Source organism: Erinaceus europaeus, chromosome 11 (genome assembly GCF_950295315.1).
Source record: "Erinaceus europaeus chromosome 11, mEriEur2.1, whole genome shotgun sequence".
NCBI lineage: Eukaryota > Metazoa > Chordata > Mammalia > Eulipotyphla > Erinaceidae > Erinaceus > Erinaceus europaeus.
In genome coordinates, this window is record NC_080172.1 from 393,673 (window position 1) to 416,357 (window position 22,685).

A 22,685-nucleotide genomic window follows, 5' to 3' on the forward strand; every position below is an offset into this window, starting at 1 on the left:
GAAGTCTCTCTCTGATATTCTGCCCAGCCCTGTCTTTTGACATTGTTTCTTCTTAGTTACTTGGTGCTGCAATTTACTTTCTGGCGATACTTTTAATAGTAACATTGAATCTATATGCAGCTATTAAAAGGTTATTTCTACTGTGAAACAGTAAGATTCAGTGGAAGATCAGAATTTTTTTTAAGTTGCATTGTTATGATCCAAGTGATTTTTTTATGTAGTCTTGAATGCTTTTTTTTTTTTTAATACAGATAAATTGGGGAGGTGGGGAAGATAGGGAGAGAGAAAGAGATAACCTGCAGCACCTTTCACTTGTCTTTGCTCATGGTAATGCATCTTTAGCCAGGTATACCACCTCTCAGCCCTTGAATTCCTTTTATGTCAGAAAGATCATAAGATAACCCAAAAATAGGTCTCACACTAAGTATATATATGGATAGCTGGCTGCAAAAAAGTGTTGAAAGTTCTAAGTAGAACAAGGAGCGGGACTTAAAACATACCATTATTGCTGTCCTGCCCCCCCCCCCCCCCCCACACACACACACCAGAACACAACTAGGCTCTGGCTTGCAGGGTGGGAGGGTTTGATCCTGAGACTTTGGTACTTCAGGCATAAAATCAGTACTCGCCTGCTGTCTTTCCTGCCACGGACTTCTCTGAGTGTGAGAGAGAGAGAGAGAGAGAGAGTGTGTGTGTGTGTGTGTGTGTGTGTGTGTGTGTGTGTGTGTGTGTATGTCTTTTGATTTCCATAGCCTCAAAATGAACTTGTGTTTATTAGTGAACCTTTGTCTTTTTTCTTACTTGTAAATAGGAATATATTCAGATGCTAATGCCCCCACTGATCCAGAAATGGAACATGTTAAAGGATGAAGATAAAGATCTCTTCCCTTTACTTGAGGTATGCCAAGTTGTCACCATTCAGTAATGGAACTGTGTTTCATCAAAGACATATGTCCAAGTCTGAAATGGATTGTGTGTGAAGGTAGTATTGATGAATTTATATTCTGAACCATTTGTTAGTGTTACTATGAACTTTTTAATTATATCTATATTATGAACTACTGTTAGTAGAAAAGCATAATAGACTTGCTTTTTTGTTAATAGAAAAAATGTATATGTTCTAATCTCTACTCACAGTTGACAATTTTGGAATTCTGTACGCTTATTTCTACTTCTACCATATTTATTTAGATTTCTAGCTTTGCCATAATTTACTTTAAGCTCACTGATATACACACATATTTATGAAGTAACACTGGAACTTGATGCTAGCAAGAAGGGATTTCATTTTTTCTTTGTTTGCAATTTTTCTATGTGCGCTTAAATGCCAAACACACACACACACCCCATTCATATGACTGAACCACACTCAGTTGTTATAACTTAAACTGATGAATTAACATATTATGATTCTGGATCCAGTAAAACAAGATCATTATGACTAAATATATTTAAATTTAGTCATGTGCTCAGGGTATGTTCATTAAAGACCACCCATCATCTCATTTGTGAGGAGAGGTTTTTTGTTCTTTTAATTACTTTATTATTGGAAAGAGACAGAAGAGAAATTGAGAGGGGTAAGGGAGGTAGAGAGGGGCACAGAGACAACTGCAGCTCTGTCTGACCATTGGTGACACTTTCTCCCTGCAGGTGGGGACCAAGGGCTTGAACCCAGGTCCTTGCACGCTGTAGTGTGTGCGCTTAACCAGGTACCAGGTACACCACTGCCTGGCCCCGAGAACGAGAGGTTTAAATACGCATTTCTTAGTGCTGAGGAAGTATATACATACATACACATGCATGCTATATATAATTTTGAGTTTGTTCTTTAAAGATAGTAAGTATTCATCATAGCAGCTTTTTAACTTTTTTCATGAAGAAAAATATCCTGGCTGGTTGAAAACTTAACAGCAATTACTGGCTTTTGTAAAGGTTCAAAAAGATGAACCTGCTACTGTAGACTGGTAGGGCAACCTCTCATTTAAATGACAGGTATCTTAACTGAGTACACTCAGAAACATTTCTCATAGTATTTACATATACTGGGAACTTCACACATGTACTTCCTCCTCTCTAGTGCCTGTCTTCAGTTGCCACGGCCTTGCAGTCTGGCTTTCTTCCGTACTGTGAACCTGTGTATCAGCGTTGTGTGAACTTGGTGCAGAAGACCCTTGCACAAGCCATGGTATTAATTTTTTTTTTCTTTTTCTCCCTTCTTGACATTAAAACATTTTTCTAAAGGTCTAGCTCATACATAGTCAGTGACTGATTCTCAGTAATTTTTTTTTCATTGTGTCTGGTTTCAGCTGAACAATGCTCAGCCAGATCAGTATGAGGCCCCAGATAAAGACTTTATGATAGTGGCCCTTGACTTGCTCAGTGGCCTGGCTGAGGGACTCGGAGGAAACATTGAACAGCTGGTAGCCCGAAGCAACATCCTGACACTGATGTACCAGTGTATGCAGGTGAGACTCCTCAAGCTAAAAGTAATTGACACCTGATTGTCTTGGCACATGGGAGTCAGTTTCTTCCTGTTTCTTGTAGGATAAAATGCCAGAAGTTCGACAGAGTTCCTTTGCACTATTAGGCGACCTGACAAAAGCCTGCTTTCAACATGTGAAGCCTTGTATAGGTATGAGTGCTTTGTACTGCTGTGATCTGGTTTAACATTTTACATAAGCTTTGTTTCTGGTGGCTTTATTTTCTTCTGTAATTTGGAAACCAGTACATTTTACTGGTTAAAGCTGCTTTTTTTTTTTTTTTTTTTTTTTGCCTCCAGGGTTATTGCTGGGACTCAGTGTCTGCACCATGAATCCACTGCTCCTGGAGGCCATTCCCCCCCCCCCTTTGTTGCCCTTGTTGTGGTTAATACTATTGTTGTTGATGCCGTTTGTTGCTGGCTAGGAACAGAGAGAAATGGAGAGGGGGAGGGAAGGACAGACACCTGCAGACCTGCTTCACCGCTTGTGAAGCGACTCCCCTGCAGGAGGGGAGCTGGGAGGCTGGAACCTTAACACTGGTCCTTGAGCCTTTCCCCACGTGCGCTTAACTCCCTGTGCTACCGCCCAACCCCCTAGTTAAAGCTGCTCTTACTGCAACCCTGCTGCTTGTCCCATAGAGTGTCGCGCATCACTTTAACTCATTGGCATATTCCTTTGTCTAAAGGAAAATGGGAAAGGATTTTTTAATTTTATGTTTAAACAGAACACTGATCTGGAGATTGACACTGGGATCTTTAGTGCTTCAAGCATGCATGTCTTTTAAGATCTGCTCTCAGCAACTTTTAAATATATAATACAGTAATATTGTTGATTATAATCATTAAACTTAAAGGTTTTTATCTTAAAACTGGAAGATTGTGCCCTTTTATTTTTTTAGGGTTTTTGAAATTTATATTTATTTACTTTCCCCTTTTGTTGCCCTTGTTTTTTTATTGTTGTTACTGATGTCGTCGTTGTTGGATAGGACAGAGAGAGATGGGGAAGACAGGGGAGAGAAAGATAGACACCTGCAGACCTGCTTCACTGCCTGTGAAGCAACTCCCCTGCAGGTGGGGAGCCGGGGCCTCAAACTGGAATCCTTTTGCTGGTCCTTGTGCTTTGCGCCACATGCGTTTAATCCGCTACGCTACTGTCTGACTCCCTGTACCCTTTTATTAAACATCTTTACCCAATTTCCAACTGTACTTTTGGAATAATAACTATTCTGAACCTTGACTTAGTAATATCACTTGAGACTATAGTGATTCTCAACTTTGGGCAATCTTTATCTTACATGCTCTTGACATTTGGTACTGTTGGTAGATGTTTTCTTTAAGGTGGGGTGAGGAGTATTAACTTACTAGTGGAGACGATGGATGTTACTAGCCGTTCTGCAACAGATGAGACATCTCCACCTGTGCTGGTGCTCAAATTCTTCATTTAATTTCATCTAATTCCCATATCCATAAATTAGTGCCCAAAGGAGAGGCAGGGTTATTCCTCAATTCTTTTTCTTTATTTAGCAGTTTACAAAATCATGAGTTGGTTCTCAGTATCATCCACAGGCTTCTATATTGTGTTTCAAAGTTTAGTTTCAGTTTGCAGTTGGTTTTGAATGTTAATATGAGCTTGCAATGCTCAGGTTGTCCTCCTCCTGGCAGTGGGCGCTCCATTAGTTTGACTTTTGGGTCCTTCCTGGTGTGAAGAAATAGTCCAGGCTTGTTTTGTACACTTGTCCTTACTCTATGGTAAGACATTTCTCTAAGTAGCTCCCTTCCTTTTAAGTAGAAACTATTCAGACCACAATCTGAGCACTCAGGTGTAGATTATGTTAAAAGCAGACATAGCTGATTTAAGAACCAATGTGTTTGTGAAAATATTAGCTTTGGAAAAATCATTTTTCCTCCTCGCTTTTAATGCAGATGTTCTCTCTGATGAGCAGATTGCTGTCTTTCTTACATTCTTTACTAATAGCAAAAATACACCAAAACGTGTTGCCTGGTAAGCTTTTATGAAGCTATTTAGTGACCAAACGCTTTCTCCCTCAGTTTCGATGCCTTTGAAGACTTGCCCTTTTTGTGGTACTGGGGATTGAATCTAGTACCTTCTGCATGTGAAGCGTGAACCCTACTGCTTACCTACATCTTGTTTCAAAAACGATTTCTTGCCTAGACTTGAGCTTTCATTCTAGTAGATGTGCTTTCAAGCAGAAACTTATTACATGGTATTTAAATTTTTCCCTAGCCGATTTCATGCCTATATTGGGAACCAACTTAAATCCAGAGTTCATTTCAGTCTGCAATAATGCCACTTGGGCCATTGGAGAAATCTCCATTCAAATGGGTAAGAATTTCCTCCCTTAATTTTTTTTCAAGTTTAAGTATATAATTTTAGATAACTTAATATTTTATAATTGCTTTTTACTTATTGTACATGTGTCACATGTAGCAGTTAATGAAGGAAACAATATTTTACATTGATATTTCTACATTTAAACTTTTGTCTTCTTGTTTTTTCTCTTGGGGGTGATCTAGGTATAGAGATGCAGCCTTATATTCCTATGGTGTTGCAACAGCTTGTAGAAATCATTAACAGACCCAACACACCAAAGACGTTGTTAGAGAATACAGGTACCATATGACTCAACTGTTACGGTGAAGGGAAAATTACTTGCCTTTGAATTATATATTAAGATGTGTAGAAAAACTAACACTAATTTAGAAAACCAGTTTTGTTATTATTAGCATCTGTTTTGAATTCTCAGTAATGAAATGTACATTCCATACCAGTTTTCAGAAATATATTTTTTTCATATTTTAATACTTACTACAGTGGACCCCAGCTACCTGTTAAACAGTTCACATTTTACTTCTACTTTATTTAGAGTAACTTGGAGCTGGGAAGTAGTTTCTTAGTCTGTACAAATAGAGCCAGAAATGTATGTTTGTGACTTACTAATCAAACAATGGCATATCTATTTTACTTTTTATATTAACTTACACAGTACCCCCCCAGGAAGTGTGTTCATTTGCCTTCAGAGAGCATGATTATATTAAAGAGTGCCTTCCTTAACTATTGAACACATTTCAAGGTGATTCCGCCCTCTGAATTTGCTAATCTGAATTTTGTTTTCAACCAAGTTTTAGTACACCCCCTTTATTATTATTAAAGTAATTCCAGTAAAAAAAATAATTTTTAAGTCAATGAGGATCATACCAAAATACTGGACAAATATTAAAGTAAGGTTTTCTATATAAAATTTAGATACTTTTTTTTTTCACTTAGTTACAGAAAATGCATTATGTCCCAATGTGGTTCAATAAATATGTATGTTTATTGGTATGGAAGGAAATCTTTTGTTTATAAAACAGTTATACTCCTGTCTGACTGTATAGGTACTGTTTATACCACAAAGTTAAATCAGATTTTTTTTCCTGAAATGTGTGTGTGTGTGTGTGTGTGTGTGTGTGTGTGTGTGTGTATACATACATATATGATGGTTATGAAAACTTGTCAGGCCTTTGTCTCTCTAGAATGCAATACCTATACATGACATTCAGATTTGGAATATGTGCCATTAAAAATTACTGTTATTTTTAAATGTGAACGCATAACTGCAAATAAATGTTGCGTGTAATGCATATTAAAGTTTCTTGTGGGATATCAATTGATTTTGGTAGAACCTTCTTAATAAATTGGCTTTATTTATAAGATGATATTCTAAGCATGATTCTACCATAAGTAAATCAAAAAGCAGTAGTGCCCCCAAGTTGCATTGAATTGATACGATTAAGACACACACTTGCGATTCACTAGTCTTACCAAAAGTGGCTACAGAAAGTGTTTCCACTAAACCCGCTCCTTGGTGTACATGTGCAGTTAGTTACCTGCTTATTTCCAATGAGCATATCCTACACTGAACTTTCTCAATGGACCATCATCCGCTGTATCGCATGTTTCATTGGATTGTTCATACTTGCCTGTTTAATGGGAATGTTGCATAGTTTGTGTCTTTTGAACATAGGTTTCCTTTCTCTTGCTTCATATGAACCTGCTGGATTTTAGTATTATCTGTGTAGTTTGCTTCAAGTAATCCTTAAACATTTTTCTTTATTACCCCACTTTTATTTTATTTTATTTTTGTGAAAGGTTAACCTGTAAGTTTTTGAGAGAACACCATTAAAGTACCCCATGGTTTGTTTTCTGTTTGTACTTTTTTTCCCTGTTGTGTATAAATGTATGTACCTTTGAATTGCAGAGTGCGTTTTTCTGAATTGCATTTTTTTTTAAACTCCTGATGAGTTTGAGGACTCCCTGAATCTTGGTGGTGAATATATATTTGGTGGATTTTTCACTTCAAAATTAGCATGTAATCCGAATAATCTTTGATAGTTTATTTTGTGCTATGCGTTTTAATAGCAAAGACAGTATTTGTTACTGTGGCCCACATCTCGTGCCATTAGACTTACCTAAATTTTCTTTTTGTCAACTTTGATTTCAAGCTAGTAGTCTATTATCTGAGTTAATCATCACCATCAGGTGTTTTTATATTTTTGAATGGGATCTGACATAACAACTGCATTTGCCCCCTCAATCCATTTATTTGGTGCATACACTGTTAACACCTGAAGGTTAACTGGTGATTTTGAGGTCAGGCAGCAAGTGACTCTTTGGAAGTGTTAATTGGAAGCCTACCAAAGTAGGATTTAAATTCCTAGAAAGTTTTCAACAAGTGAATGTTACTTTTAAAATGGAATGTAGAGACATGAGAAGGGAATTTTAACATGTTTAAACATGTGATAAATATATTTCAGTCAAGATTCACAAATGGAGCCATTCACGTTTACTGATCTCTGTGTGGGTGGGTACAGCCAGAGTGCTTCATTGTTAAATTCTCAAAGTCAAGGACTTGTGTGAAGAACCTCAGATTCCATCCATGCAACAGCTCCTCTTTCTGTTAGCAGATTGTTACCACGGCACTTGATAGAGCAAGAATAACAGTTCTTCGTGGTTTTTGGTGTTCTCTCAACCTTTAAAGTTTTTTTAAATCCTTTCGTTTTCCTTTTTCCAAGAGTATGCCATATGTGTTGCTGCCCCTTATTCTGGGGGTGGTAATAAACAGCGCTGGTGAAATCTTATGTTTATTATCATACACAAATCCTGTTGGTTTCTGTTTCTGAGTTATTTGTTGTTTTTTCTTTATTTTTTCTCCTCCCCCTCATTTGCTCATGTCTTGGTTGGCGTTTGGTGGTGTGTAACCGTGATTGCGTTACCTTAGCAATAACAATTGGTCGTCTTGGTTACGTTTGTCCTCAAGAGGTGGCCCCCATGCTACAGCAGTTTATAAGACCCTGGTGTGTATTATTCAATCTTTTTTTTTAATTCATTTTCCTTCACTCTTTCTTTCTCTATCTCACTTTTAGATATATTTTCAGTTGGTTACAAAACTCACAATCCTTAATCCTTGCCAACCATGTGACTAATCTTGTCCTATCAGGTCTGTGAGGTTTTCAGTAGCACTGTCATGTACATTGATTTGATGTTGTGGGTAACGACTAACTGATGCATGGGAGAAGATTGTCACATGCTTGCTGTGTTAAGAAGCTTGATGATACATAAAGAGCACTTAAATATCCACCAGTAAAATCAAGATGCATGCAAATACTGTAAATTTAGGTTTCTGCATTTTCTTTCTTAGAACTAATTTTAAAATTTGGATTGCATTAAGACATACATGTTTAAATTTGGTATGCATAAGTATCCTGACTGCTCGTTACTATAAAATTAAATATTTAAATCATAAGTTTCATGGTAATAGCTTAAATTGTGGCAGTATAGCTTACGTTTTGCTTTCTTTCAATTGACAGTCTTTTAGTTAAAGTTTTAGTAGTGTTTAATGGAATACAGGTCATGATGTAATTTCACACATTCCTATAATAATTACTCCTGGCTTGAGCTCATTGCCGGTTCAAGTGGGAATTACGAATAATTTGTTCACTTCATAGATGGCGATCTTTTAATAAGACAGTGTGAACTTCACAGTTTCTGCTATAGTGAAATTAGATGGATGCAACATTAGGATATCAAAAAGCAGGGACCGGGCAGTGGCACACCCAGTTGAGCGCACACATTACTATATGCAAGGACCCGGGTTCAAGCCTCCTGTTCCCCACCCTCCCTCTTCTCTGATCGAATGAAATAGAGAGAGGAGAAAGAAAATACAACAAGGAAGAAATGGTCACAGGGAGCCATGAAGCCCTGGTGACAACCCAGGAGGCAATAAACATTAATTGGATAGGAGAAGCACAAGTTTATGGGAATCCCTGATCTAGAAGCATTATCTATACTGCGGTGCTTATTCCATTAAATACTGTCCATTGTTATTGTAACTGAACCTGCTTTTATACTTAAGATATTAAAGTCAATTTTGTGGTTCCATAGGTGCACCTCTTTGAGAAACATACGGGACAATGAGGAGAAGGATTCAGCATTTCGTGGAATTTGTACCATGATCAGTGTGAATCCCAGTGGAGTAATCCAGGTAAGAGATTGTCATGGATTTGTGTTTAATGTCTAATGTTCTGACTAAATTTAAAAGGGGAAAATGTTTTAGCATGCTATTTAATATAAGGCATACATTACATACTTGAAATGAGACTTTACTAAATTTTTTTCCCATGAAGCAAAATAATAATAATAATAATAATGATAACAGATTGGGAAAATAAATTTACATTCTTGAAAAGAACCAAACCTTTCATCCACTTACTTCTGACGTTTTACAGGACTGCTGTATGACTATCAGTGCTGGGTTTCTCTATTGACACTCTGTTTTCTTATCTGAGTTCATTTAAAGTTTTAGGATTTAAAAAAAAAAACTTATTTGGAAACACTGTCTAGGGAGTCGAGTGTGGTAGCACAGTGGGTTAAGCGCACAAAGCACAAGGACCGGCCTAAGCATCTCGGTTCGAGCCCCCAGTTCCCCACCTGCAGGGGAGTCACTTCACAAGTGGTGAAGCAGGTCTGCAGGTGTCTGTCTTTCTCCTCCCCTCCCCCGTCCTCCACTCTTCTCTCCACCTCTCTTTGTCCTATCCAACAACAACGACATCAGTAACAACAACAACAACAAGGGCAACGAAAGGGAATAAATAGATACTGAAAAAGAAACACTGTCTACATAGGTATCATTAAAACTTAGGATCCAACTTGCAGGCTAAAAAACAGGAGCATGTTGCTTTCACTGCATGTTACACCCTGGATTTTCTTATAACTGATAAATCATAATGAAACAAAAGCTTGAGGAGGGTATGTGTGCTCCTCTGTTTCATTGTCATTACCAGGGTTTTGCTACTCTGACAGGCATTGAAAACTTACAAGCTAGAACTTGAAAAAAATATTTTACAACATTAATAAAATATTGATAACTTTGAAGACAGTAGTTTCTTTAGAGATGAAACTAGTGGTACAGGGACATGAGTGTGTCACACAATGTGCAGTTACACAAGCACACTCACCACAACATTAAAGGGTTGCCTGCCACTTTGTTTTCCTTTGTCTTAGACTAAGGGTGTGGCAGACGCACCACCACAGCTTCCTTCTGTGGGACCAGGCTTGAGTCTGGGGACATGTGGCCAAGCACATGCTGTCCACATGAGCTCTTGTTGAGTTAGGGATTGTCTGCATTAAAAAATAGGGAAATGGTGAGCCGGGCGGTGGTGCAGCAGGTTAAGCACATGTGGCATGGCACAAAGCACAAGGACCGGTGTAAACATCCCGGTTCGAGCCCCCGGCTACCCACCTGCAGGGGAGTCGCTTCACAGGCGGTGAAGCAGGTCTGCAGGTCCATCTTTCTCTCCCTCTCTCTGTCTTCCCCTCCTCTCTCCATTTCTCTCTGTCCTGTCCAACAACAAGGACATCAATAACCACAACAATATTAGCAAGGACAACAAAAGGGTAAATAAATAAATAATAAATACAAATTTAAAAAAATAGGGAAATGTGGAGAGTCAAGCAGTAGCACAGCGGGTTAAGTGCAGGTGGTGCAAAGCTCAGGGGCCTGCGTAAAGGATCCTGGTTCGAGCCCCTGGCTCCGCACCTGCAGGGGAGTCGCTTCACAGTTTGTGAAGCAGGTCTACAGATGTCTGTCTTTCTAACCCCCTCTCTGTCTTCCCCTCCTCTCTCCATTTTTCTCTGTCCTCCTTCTTCTTCTAGCGTTTGCCCTTCTTCCGTAGCTAGTCAACAGCGTCAGGTTGAGCCTGATGTAAAGTTTCGAGACCTCCTTTGAATCTGGAGAGGTGGCAGTCGTTGACTATGTGGGTCATAGTCTGTCTGGAGCCGCAGGGGCAGTTCGGGTCGTCTCTGGCTCCCCAGCGATGGAACATAGCGGCTCACCGGCCACGGCCTGTTCGATAGCGATTGAGGAGGGCCCCATCATAACGTGCTAGGTCAAAGCCGGGTTGACGCTCGCAGGGGTCTGTGATGAGGTGTTTGTTCTTGACCTCAGCTGACTGCCAACTCTGTTTCCAAGAGACTGGAACAGAGAAGTTCAGTGTAGGCGTAGGGGACCAGATTGGGTGACGAGACGTCAAGCATTGGACAGGGTGGGCGAAGATATCCGTGTATATTGGCAGGTCCGGTCGAGCGTAGACGTGGGAAATGAACTTAGGTGATGCCGCATCCCGACGAATATCTGGCGGGGCGATGTTGCTAAGAACTGGCAGCCATGGAACCGGGGTGGAACGGATGGTTCCAGAAATGATCCTCATGGAGGAATATAATTTGGAATCGACCAAGTGGACATGGGGGCTACGGAACCATCCTGGGGCACAGTATTCTGCAGTGGAATAGCATCATGCCAGAGAGGATGATCGTAGTGTGGAAGCGCTCGCGCCCCATGAGGAGCTGGCCAGTCTTGCAATGATGTGATTCCTCGCGCCCACCTTTGCTGCAGTTTTTATGAGATGTTCGTGAAATGACAGGGTGCGATCGAGAGTAACGCCAAGATAGACTGGCTGGGCTTCGTGCCAGATTCTCGTATCGTCAAGCTGCACATTAAGCTCACGCGAGGCCGAGGCATGGTGTAGATGGAAAACAGATGATACCGTTTTTGCAGTGCTAGGGATTAGTCGCCATTTTTTACAGTAATCAGATATCAGAGACATGTCTTTCGTGAGTGTTTCCTCGAGGATGTCGAACTTGGATGCCTGAGTTGCACAGCAGATGTCATCGGCGTAGATGAACTTCCTTGAAGAAGTTTCTGGGAGGTCATTGGTGTAAATATTAAATAGCGTAGGAGCCAGAACAGAGCCCTGGGAGAGGCCACTTGAGACAAGTCTCCATCTGCTAGACTTGTCACCCAGATGCACCCGGAATCTTCTGTTTTGGAGGAGAAACGATATAGTGTTGGCCACCCATGGAGGCAGGCATCTTGAGATCTTGACTAGGAGACCACGGTGCCAGACGTGTCCTATCCAACAACAACGACATCATAACAACAATAAAACAAGGGCAACAAAAGGAAATAAATATCTTTTTTTAAATAGGGAAATGTGACTTTACAGCAACCCAGTTTTCTGTCAACCCACCACCTTTTTCTTAAAATCAAAATGAACTTTTAAGTGATGGGGGGGGAGGGCTAGGTATTTGTTCGGACATACTTTTTCTTCTAACCTCTGATAATCTTGGGTTTCTATTTGAAGATGTACAGTGAGATTTAGAATTCTAATATAGCTCCTTTTTAACTTTAAAATTATTGTAAGCAGGAGTTTTGAGAGTCTAGTGCCTTAGCCACTGCGCCACCTCCTGGACCACGTAAGCAGGAGTTTTGAAGTTAATGTATCTTTTGCTATGTCTGATCATGTCAGTTTAAGATAAATTTCTCATTTGTTATAGGATTTCATATTTTTTTGTGACGCTGTTGCATCATGGATTAACCCAAAAGATGACCTGAGAGACATGTTCTGTAAGGTGACTAGAAGTCTTTACAATCTTACTTTGGAAATCTTGAATGATGTTTTAGTTTCATATGAATATTAGATTCTTTAAATCAGTACTGGTAGGTAATTTAACTTTTGTTCTTAGTGAAGAAGTTAGCTAGGTCTTGAGTGGTAGTGCCTTGGATTAAGCGCACATGGCACAAAGTACAAGGACTGGCCTAAGAATCTGGGTTCGAGCCCCGGCTCCCCACCTGAAAGGGGGGTGTCACTTGACAAGTAATGAAGCAGGTCTGCGGGTGTCTATCTTTCTCTCCCCCTCTTTGTCTTCCCTTCCTCTCTTAGTTTCTCTCTGTCCTAGCCAACAATAGCAACAATAAATAACATCAAGGGCAACAAAGGGGAAAATGGCCTCTAGGAGCAGTGGATTCACAGTACAGGCTCTCAGCCCCAGCTATAACCCTGGGGGGGGTGGGGTGGGAGGGAGAAGAAGTTAACTGGGTCTTAAGATACATTCACGACTTATCAGTAGAGTGCATTTCAAAAATATTTGCTCAAATAGTAGCATTGATTTCTGTGATCCCACTATTCTACCTGTGCAAATATCCCATGAGATATTGATCAAAGTACAGCTAAGTGGTCCCCACAAGTTTTCAACCTACATTGTTCTTTGTTCATTAGCTACAATCGGTACTTTACCGTAGCAAAACAGGAAAGAAAATAAAATGCTCTCACACATTTGAGTCACCTAACATTAACAGCAATGAAATAGTTGCAGCCAAGTTCTGGAATCCGTGTGTATTTTCAATCTGAGAAATATTTAATATGACATAGAAAGCTTTTGGACACCCTTATAACGTTGAAATATGATTCCTATATAGATATCATCATTGGTATGATGAGACACATTAGAGATTGCTTTGAGTACCTGTTAGTAAGACTTGCTAAAATGTAATCTTCAACCTGAGTTTTAAAGATGCAAGTTTTTGAGAATTGCTACTTAGAAGTGAACAATTTCCAAATGTTTTGATTTCAGAATCTGTGTGGGTTTGAGTTTCTTTTCGTTACATAATTAATGATTTTTCTTACTCTTACAGATTCTTCATGGATTTAAAAATCAAGTTGGGGATGAAAATTGGAGGCGTTTCTCTGACCAGTTTCCACTTCCCTTAAAAGAACGCCTGGCAGCTTTTTATGGTGTTTAATCTCACACTCTGAAGCTGCAGTCTCATAACGAGGGGTAAGTTGAAAGAAATTTTGACTTCTTCCTACTGAAGTTTAGGATGGCTGCAGCTGAGGGAAGTGGACTATCAAGCATGAGGTCCTGAGTTGAGTCCTTGACACTAAGTCCACCCTCCCCACAATAAGAAAGGGAAGAAAAGCTCTTGGAAGGGGGTAATTTCAGGATTGAAATCTAAAACTCCCTACAGTTTGGAGAAAACACCTCATGCTGTTGGACAGTTAGATCACTTTCATGAAGCACAAGGGGTTTTTTTTTTAATGGTGAGCCGGCCGTGCTGCAAGATAAAAGACACAGGTCCACTTTGAATAGTGGGTAGAAAGAAATCTCAGGTTGGTCTGATAGATTCCTCAACAGTGCTTTTAGCAGTTTCTTTGCTTTTCTTGCCTTGTAAGAAGTCAGAATTTTCTGTGATAAGGTAAAAGTGGTTTCGTATTTTATAGCCAGAGGGCTGTTTGGCTCTAGTTTATGGGGGTGCTCAGTATTGAGATCTAGGAGCCTTGGGCATAACCATTATGCCATCTCCCCAACCCAAATGGTTTCTTTTGAAGTGTGTTTTTCAAAAACTTTCTGGGGTGAACTTTAGGGAAATCGCCACGTCAAATTAGGACTGAGCTTGGCCTCACTATATGACGACATTGATCGTCGTGCTTGGAGACGCGTTTTATTGAGCATGTATCGTGTCCTGCCAACAAAATGGGCAGTAGAAACCGGTCTGAAGTGGTGGAAGGTCGAGCTAATTGGACCATGTTCCTTGAGTCAGACCGCTCTGGACTTGGAGCCGTCTCCTCTTTGATATTTTCAGAATTCAGTACGCTGTATGTGTGACTCCAGAGGTGTCAGGAATGGTGAGCTTGCGCTCTAAGCCAGGATACATGGACATGACTGACCCTGTACCAAGTGTGTGTCCAGAATAAGGCGCACCAGATTCTGGGTGGAGAGGTTTCAGCATGCCAAGTGTGTCTTCTCTGCCAGTCAGGAAATCATGGCCTCTGATGCCATGTCAGCTTAGGATACATTTAAGAAACTACTGCAGGGTCGGGCCACAGCAGGTTAAGCGCAGGTGGCGTGAAGCGTAAGGACAAGTGTAGGGATCCCAGTTCTAGCCACCAGCTCCCCCCTGCTGGGGGGTGCTTCATGCGTGCTGAAGCAGGTCTGCAGGTGTCTGTTTCTCTGCCCATCTTCCCTCCTCTCTCGATTTCTCTCTGTCCTATCCAACAGTGACAGCAGTAACAATGACAATAGCAACAAAAATTATGAAAAGCAACAAAAGGGGTGCGGGGGGAGCCTGCAGGAGCAGTAGATTTGTAGTGCAGCTGCAGCAGTAACCCTGGAGGCAAAAAAAAAAAAATTAAAATGCAAGGACCGCCAGGTGGTTAGGGTTAGGGTGGTTTTGTGTACTTAATTTTGATTCCCTTTGTTTTGTTACAAAAACGGAACAGATGTGAATAGCTATTTAGCATTAAGCGCAGCAAAATATTAAGTAGTTAAGTCTTGAGTACTGTTCATCACCGTACGTGATCTGTCTGTCACTGTTATGAGTGATCAGGGATGTCAGAAAAGATACTCTGCTAAAGTGCATCATGATTTTTCTGATAACCCAATATCATCACAGTCCTAAGACGAGGGTGAAGTGGTTTTTAGTTTACCAGGGATAAAGGTTACAGTATCTTTATCACTGTCTCTTTGTAAATCCTCACCTTTCTCCAGAGGAAATTTCACTGCTGCCCAGAGTTTGCCAGAGGTAGTTAAAGAGTTCTGTTGTGGTGCCAGCCAGCCTCCTGTTCATTTGCTTTTATTTACTAATCTTTCTCTTGATTAATGTTGTGTTAGTATCAGAAAAATTTTATCAGGAAAATCACAGTTCCAGAGAATCTAAGAAATGATTGTGTAGGGGGAAAGGGTAAATAGCATAATGGTTATGCAAAGAGACTCTCGTGAAAGAATAAAAAAAAAAAGAAGAAGAAATGATTGTGTAGGAGCAGGAGTAGATAGCATTAGTGGTTATGCAAAGAGATGCTTATGCCTGAGGCTCCGAAGTCCCAAGTTCAATTTCCCGCTCCACCATAAACCAGACCTAAGCAGTGCTCTGGTAAATAAGTAAAATAAATAATAATTGATTATATAAAATAGGGTTTGATAAAATACTGATTAGGACCATCAAGAAAGTCAGGTTTTTAAAAAAAAATTGTTATACTTGATGAACGTGGTGACCTTTGTATGAACCCTTTTTTTAAATTTATTCCCTTTTGTTGCCCTTGTTTTATTGTTGTAGTTATTATTGTTATTGATGTCGTTGTTAGATAGGACAGAGGGGAGGGGAAGACAGACACCTGTAGACCTGCTTTCACCATTTGTGAAGCGACGCCCCTGCAGGTGGGAAGCTGGGGGCTTGAACCGGGATCCTTAGGGCGGTCCTTGCGTTTTGTACCATGTGCACGTAACCCACTGCGCTACCGCCTGACTCCCTGGATGGGATTTTTATATTGGCTAAACAGATGTTTCTGCTCTCATTAAGGAAAGTGATTCTTTCCAGAGGTGCTACTTAATTTTTAAGAAGATAAGGCACTTGCTGTAGTGAGAAATAACAGATGGAAAGAGACTTGAAGCATCCTGGAAGACAGGCACCATTGGCGTGAAGTGCTTCACACCTGTCTGCAGGTCCTCTGCACACACCACTTGTCTCTAATTTCTTGATCTCTTTAGGTAGAGATAACATTGTTGCTTGATTGTTTTTCTGTCTCTGGCCTTTTAAAAATGAAAACTCTGGTTAAACTATAAAATTGTTTTTGTTTCTCTTGTAGGTCCTTCAGTCTTGGAGACTGTGAAGGAGCCTCTGCAGCCAGGGAAAACGTTACCCTTACAGGGGGGAAGGGTAACCCAGTAGGGACACAGTACAGTCCCAACCCTACTGGGAGGGGCGGGAGGGAGGTGTTGCCGTCACTGTATTAAGTCGACGTTGGGAAATGTTTTAACATCTGGAGCTTCTGTGAGTGGAGATCTTTCTCCAATTACACCTCTGCACTGGATGTGAAGAAGCAAAAAACCAATCTGTTCAATCTACTCACAGAGCAGCCCATTCTGGAATGTTATGGGGAACTGTACCAAACAAGAACCATAAGCGTGATGCATAGGGTGCGGAGTCCAGGAAACCTAAGATGGGACTGGGCTCACAGGCAGTAAAGGAGCTTCCCCCTCCCTTTTTTTTTTTTTTAATTAAAAAGTTTTTGTAAATTTTCCCTGTGATGGGGCCTTGGTTTTGCATGCTGATGAAGATGACACATGAAATTAATACGAGTTAAGATCAGCTTGCCTATCCATAGAAGCGGGTTCTTGGAAGCTACCGTTTAAGGTTACCCCCACCTCCAAAAAAGCTGGAATAAAACAAAACAAATTGAAACAGTGAAGCACCCTGTGGAATACCGAAGGAGTCGCAACTGCCTGACTCCTGCCTTCGCGGGTGGGCAGGGAGGGAGGAACATAGAGGGCTAGGCTTATCAGACTAAAGGTCGACATCATACTTTTGCATTAAAACATTAATGTAGTGAATGATTTGATGGTTGTACTTGATCAGATTTCATTTTTAGGCCAAGATGTTATTTGCTAGTGCAGTTTAGGGCTCACTGTGCTGGACGGCGCAGTGGTGAGGAGGCAGCGTGCATGCCTCACGTAGTGACGCTTGGGCCCTGACCTCTGGCACCAGTGCCCGTGGCAGTCACCAGTCATTATCGCCCTGCATTTAAAGTTCTTTTTTTTTTTTTTTCTTTAAAAAAAGATTTGTGGATTTTATTTTTAATAAGAATATAGATATAAAGTACTGTAGTTTACAGCTAGGCCTTGAAGTATCTTTTTAGGATCTGTTAGGGATAAGATTGATATTGTATCGTGTGTAACCTGCGCAATGTGGAAAGCTGGTATACCTGTGCGAAACCTTTGCCTCTGTGCTGTCGTGTGATGTGCTTTCTGCATGTTCTATGGTACTTGTGAAGCTGGGAGGCCGTGGTGAAAGATCAGAGCGGCTGCGTAGATGTTAGCTGGCACGTAAGACAACTGTAGACCTGAAGACGTGACTGGTATTCCGGTGTTTGTTCCCACTCAACATACTGCCTTCTAGGCTTTTCTTTTTTTTTTTTTTCTTTTTTCTTTTCTTTTTTGTTCAAAGCATGATCTTAAGATATGTTTAAGTTAATGGGTGTAATGCAGGGCTTCTACATTGTATTGGTGCGAGTTGGTGGTGCTCTGTGCCCTAGAGAAATGCACAAAGGGTTCAAGTCAAAAGCTACAGAGTGAAAGTTGGTTCGGATCCTCTTCATTTGTTTAGCTTTTCTGTTATTTTTCTCTACTTACATGTATTTCTGTGAATAAATCCTTGTTAAGTTAACCCTTTACTTTTTCTTCCATGTGTATTTTCTTATATACTGTGAATGTGAAAACCCAACTGGTACACTTGATCTGTGTCCATATGAAAGTGCAAGTCTCTGTCAGTCTGGATGACCAAGGAAAATGGGGAGCTTTTTCTTTGTAGCTCTGCTGGTCAGAGATGAAGCCACATTTCCATTTTTCAATGCTGCATATTTAAAACCCTGCAACAGAAATGATAAGCCATAACAACCTTCTATTTTAGCTTGTCATCGTCGCACTGCAGAATAGATACCGAGTGCCCGTTGTCAGAAGCAGTCGGTCCTCAGCATGGCCTGCTCCCTGCAGGTGTTGAGTGGCACAGCCGTTGCACTGAATTCTGAGCTGTGTGTGTGTGGATTTGCAGACACCGTGGCAGAGTATCCAGATGCATGCTAGCATGCAGGTTTTGTTACTTGGACGTGTTGTGTGTGTGTGTTTAATGTATCTTTCACTTTTCCTCTACTTTGGCTCTGCAAATTTCCGTCTATTAGCTCTAACTTACTCATTTTTAATGTCCTTTTTTTTTTTTTTTTTTTTTTTTCTATAAATTGAATCCAAAGGGTATGTAGCTCAAAATCTGCTTTACTTAGTCTTTAAAACCTGATCAGTGTAGCTATTTTATCTTTAAATTCTAGTGATACTTAATAGTGTTTCAAATACTTTATAGCATCTAGAAGGGTTTTTTTTTTTTAAGTGTTCTACTGTGGGCAGTAAGTATAAGTTGGGGGAAAATGGCAGAAAATGCTTTCTAAATACTTTATGTATGTGGAAGAAAAATAAACACCCTCCAGTGAGATTATCTGGATCTGTTATTGACCGCAAAGCTCTGTTGTCACTTGTTTGATCAAAATTTTCTTTTTGGTTAGGTAGGTGCGCAAGAATGCCTGTTTTTTTTTTATCCACACTCAAACCTGTTTTCAAATTTAAATTTTTTTATTTACAAATAGAAAGTAAGAGTTACAGTAATGTGACTGGGAACCTGAAATTGGATGGGGTTTGCTTTTCGTTTGGGTGCCCCCATCTCTGCCTCGAGGTGGTTGGTTTCTTCCCGATTTGCGTTTTAGATGTGTAAGATAGCAGGAATTTGCAGAAGCCATTTGTTCCCCTTTGAGGTAAGCTCTGATTTAGCATTTGTTGTTCTGACAGAACTTAATACGACATGGGATATGTATATAGCAACTTCATTCTTGTGCTGTAGTCGTAATAGTTTGAATGTCGCTAGAATGTCTGAGATTGTGAGTCCGTCTGTGTTACATTCCAGTGTTTCTGCCTCGCGGCATGCTTAAAGCAGGCTCACTCCATCTGCTCTTCACACACTAAGGCGCTGTTAGTGGGCTTGACTACAGAAATAGCCGCTGCTAAGTGATGTAGATTTCTACTTGAATATTTTTATGTTGTAGGAACCTCAGGAGGTCAGTGTTTACTGTTTTATATATGCCTTCTTTTTCCTGTTTGAGCTTTTCTCTTTGAAGGATTCTAACAACTACAGCTGCTGAGCGACCTGAGCTGGAGACAGAAAGGTTCTTTTAACTCTCATTTAGGCGCATGTTGGGCGGCTCCATGTTACATTGTGCCACAGGCAGTCATTGAGTCAGGAAAGAATTTTGCTTTTTGTATTGTCTAATCTCTTTAAAAACTTCATACTGTTTTTTAAAAAATCACTTTTTTTATATTTTGGTTGATTATTTCCCAAATAGTCAACATGTAAATAATCTTTAAGAGCCAGTTCTGATGCTTTACATTATTGCTACTTGATTTTATGATGCAGGTTAGATTTCAGAATAGATTTTAAAACACTTAACCAAGCCATTACATCTTTAAAAATAAAATAAGTAGCATACGTTTTGTAATTAACATTGATAAACACTGTGACTTTTTTGTTAAGACTTTTTCATTGATCAAAATTGCTTAAACTGCATATATTGTAAAATAGGATCAGATGTATATTTTAAAACTGACTATTGAAATGCTTTGTCTACTCAGTTATAAGATATTCAGATACAAGTTTTATCTCAGGTGAATACTCTTGTATCCTTTTTGCTTTAGTGTAACATGCTGGTATACAGTCTTTGGTTTTTAGTATATTTCAAGGAAAATCTTCCCATTTAGTCTGGTTCTTTTTCGATGTATATCCTAGCAGAGTAGGGTGGTATAAATTCCCCCTTTTGCATGTAGTTGTGCCCTGAAAGTGCAGTTTGGTTCTCCGTTGCACCAGATCCTGTAGGGAAATTGAAAATGCTCTCTACTGATATACCCAGCATAGTTGAAATGCCAGAGTTAAACTACTATGTCTTAAACTGTTTAATTTAGGTTTAATTTAAATCCTCTGTCATAAAAAGATAGTTTTTTTTTCTTCATGCAGTCTCTGTTATTCATATTGAATGTATTAACACAACGGTGCAAAAGCATTCTTCCTGAGAGAGGAGTGTGTCATGCATAACTGCAGTTTAACGTCCCTTCGTGTTGATAGCGCTTTGTAAACACCCCACACTTGGGCTTATCAGTTGCTTTCTTTAGGGAGAAAACACTAACTGTTGAGACTTAGTGCTGTTAATGAAAGAGCCTGGAGAGATTGGCTTTATTACAAAGAGCTGTGTGATGCTTGCTATGTCTAGTTATGATAGCCAAGACCATCATATACCAACTGAGTATTTCATATCTTATTAAATATGGAGATATTTCTTAATGCCTCTTTAAAATTAATTTTTTACATAAAATTTTCCTTCTACACTTACCAGATGATTTGTGATTTTTTTTCAGTCTTACGTAAATGTCTCCTCCCTGTTGGGTATTACTTAAGTAGAGGGTTCTCTAAGCATAATTAGTGCATATTTATTTTAAGGTTTGCATTTAAATTATAGCAACTATTTATCGTGATTTGTATCCCAGAATGTATTGTGGGTTTACTTCTTAATATATGCATGATTTAATGATTTTTCTTGTGCATTTTAAAAACCAAATCTATTTGCTAATAATTACTTCAATAATTAATTAGGAAAGCAGTAGTTTATATTTTATTACAATTTTTTGTTCACCATAGAATACCTTGTGCCATGGCTTCATATTATCCAGAATTGCTCTTTGCAAGCCTGTCTTGTAAATGCCTACTCTAATGTGGTTAGCCTGTAAGGCAGTGTCGGCCTCCTGTAATCGAGCCTCATGAAGGAGTTCCGTTGAGCTTTCCCCATATTGTTTTGTTATCTTCCTCTGTAACATAAAACCAAATTAAGATTGGATGATTTTATGGAGATAATAATTAGACAATACTGTATAATTAATTTTACTTAATAGATTATCTGTGATAAGAGATATTTAAGTGTGATTTATGACTTCATATTATAAAACAGTTTTAATGACTCATGTTAACATTGGGTGCAATAATTTAGTAGGTTTAGCTTTAGTTATAAATAACTATCTTTCTGCTGACAACTTAGGTTGTATGAGTTATGCTTAAAAGCTTTAAATCTGATGTCTCCTGTATCTGCCACACTATGTTAGAATGTGTCCTTCAAACATACCCTTCTGCAACTTCTCCAGCTGTACTAAATTGATATTTCTTGAAGTCTAATTCTGTGCTAACAGATCTTCATTTTAAATAGAATACGGTTTTAATTTTTGATAAGCTGCTGAATTTTAAAGAGAGTTTTTTGGGGCCACCAAATATTTTGGATCATGCAGAGAATATATATTGTACTGTAGTAATTTTTGTATTTACATTTGTATGATGTGACATAATAGATGTGAATGTTAATCACTGCTTGACTATGTTAATAAAGTTGTTTAACTATAGATGTTTCACTCTGGTTTTTATGGAAGGACACGAGCTTTCTCTTTTTTCTTCATCTCCAGATAGGTCTTGTGCTGTTATTCTGTTTGATTTTGTTTTCAAGGGTCTTTGTTTTGTTTTTTTTTCCTAACTTACACATTAGAGCACTAACATCTGATTTTAATTTGGATGTTTTTTGGTTTTTTTTTTTAATTTGGATGTTTTAATTGTTGTGTAGCACAGAGTAAAAGACTTACTTCCCCCACACTTCAGGTTAGTTCCTATTGTTACTTCTCTAGATAGAGCTTGGGGGGGAGGGACCTGCTTTGTCAAAAAGGCACCAAAAAGTGAGCAGCTTTAAAGGTAAATTGCATAAATGTGTATTCTAGTGAGACATTCCCTGTTTATCCTTTAAAGACTGAGATAGTTTCTGTAACATATTTATGAAAATAGCTTCCTCTCCAGCTGCAGGTCTTTATGATATAGCTGCATATTACTAATGAAAGGCTGCATTTCGGGGGAAGTGTGTGTCTGTTTTATTTAAAACAAGAGGATCTGAGATTAGATCAGTACAGCCCAAGATAATGGAGATATTTTAGATGTGTTGGAGGAAAAACAATTGAAATTTGGATATCAGTTGTAAAAGACACATTCTGAAGGAATGATTTATGGTTGTAGGGTTTTAGTTGTGGAAGGTGGTAAGACCAATTAGTTATTTAGAATTCTGATTTGCAGTTACAAATTTATATTGTTCCCAAAGCTAAGAAAAAAATTTTAAGTGAAACCAAAGCACAAGCTTAAAGTGTGAGTTAAAATATTTTCACTTTAGTTGATGTCCATCTTTATCTTTAATCCATAACAAGCTT

At 39.2% G+C, this 22,685-nt stretch overlaps 1 protein-coding gene across 2 annotated transcripts in view; it reads left to right on the forward strand.

Annotated features, from left to right (window-relative positions):
* TNPO1 (transportin 1) overlaps positions 1–21,842 on the forward strand; it is a 76,010-nt gene extending 54,168 nt beyond the window's left edge. The window contains exons 15-25 of one of the 2 annotated variants that reach the window (XM_060201028.1): positions 812–898; positions 2,078–2,185; positions 2,307–2,465; positions 2,545–2,632; positions 4,725–4,823; positions 5,015–5,110; positions 7,759–7,834; positions 8,922–9,021; positions 12,372–12,446; positions 13,510–13,652; positions 16,457–21,842. In XM_060201028.1, coding sequence (XP_060057011.1) covers positions 812–898; positions 2,078–2,185; positions 2,307–2,465; positions 2,545–2,632; positions 4,725–4,823; positions 5,015–5,110; positions 7,759–7,834; positions 8,922–9,021; positions 12,372–12,446; positions 13,510–13,617 — 996 coding nt within the window. In that variant the 3' untranslated portion in view covers positions 13,618–13,652; positions 16,457–21,842. Of the gene's footprint in view, positions 1–811; positions 899–2,077; positions 2,186–2,306; positions 2,466–2,544; positions 2,633–4,724; positions 4,824–5,014; positions 5,111–7,758; positions 7,835–8,921; positions 9,022–12,371; positions 12,447–13,509; positions 13,653–16,456 lie in introns of those variants that run through there. The other variant, XR_009552428.1, reaches the window with a different exon arrangement.
* The last annotated feature ends 843 nt before the right edge of the window (positions 21,843–22,685 follow it).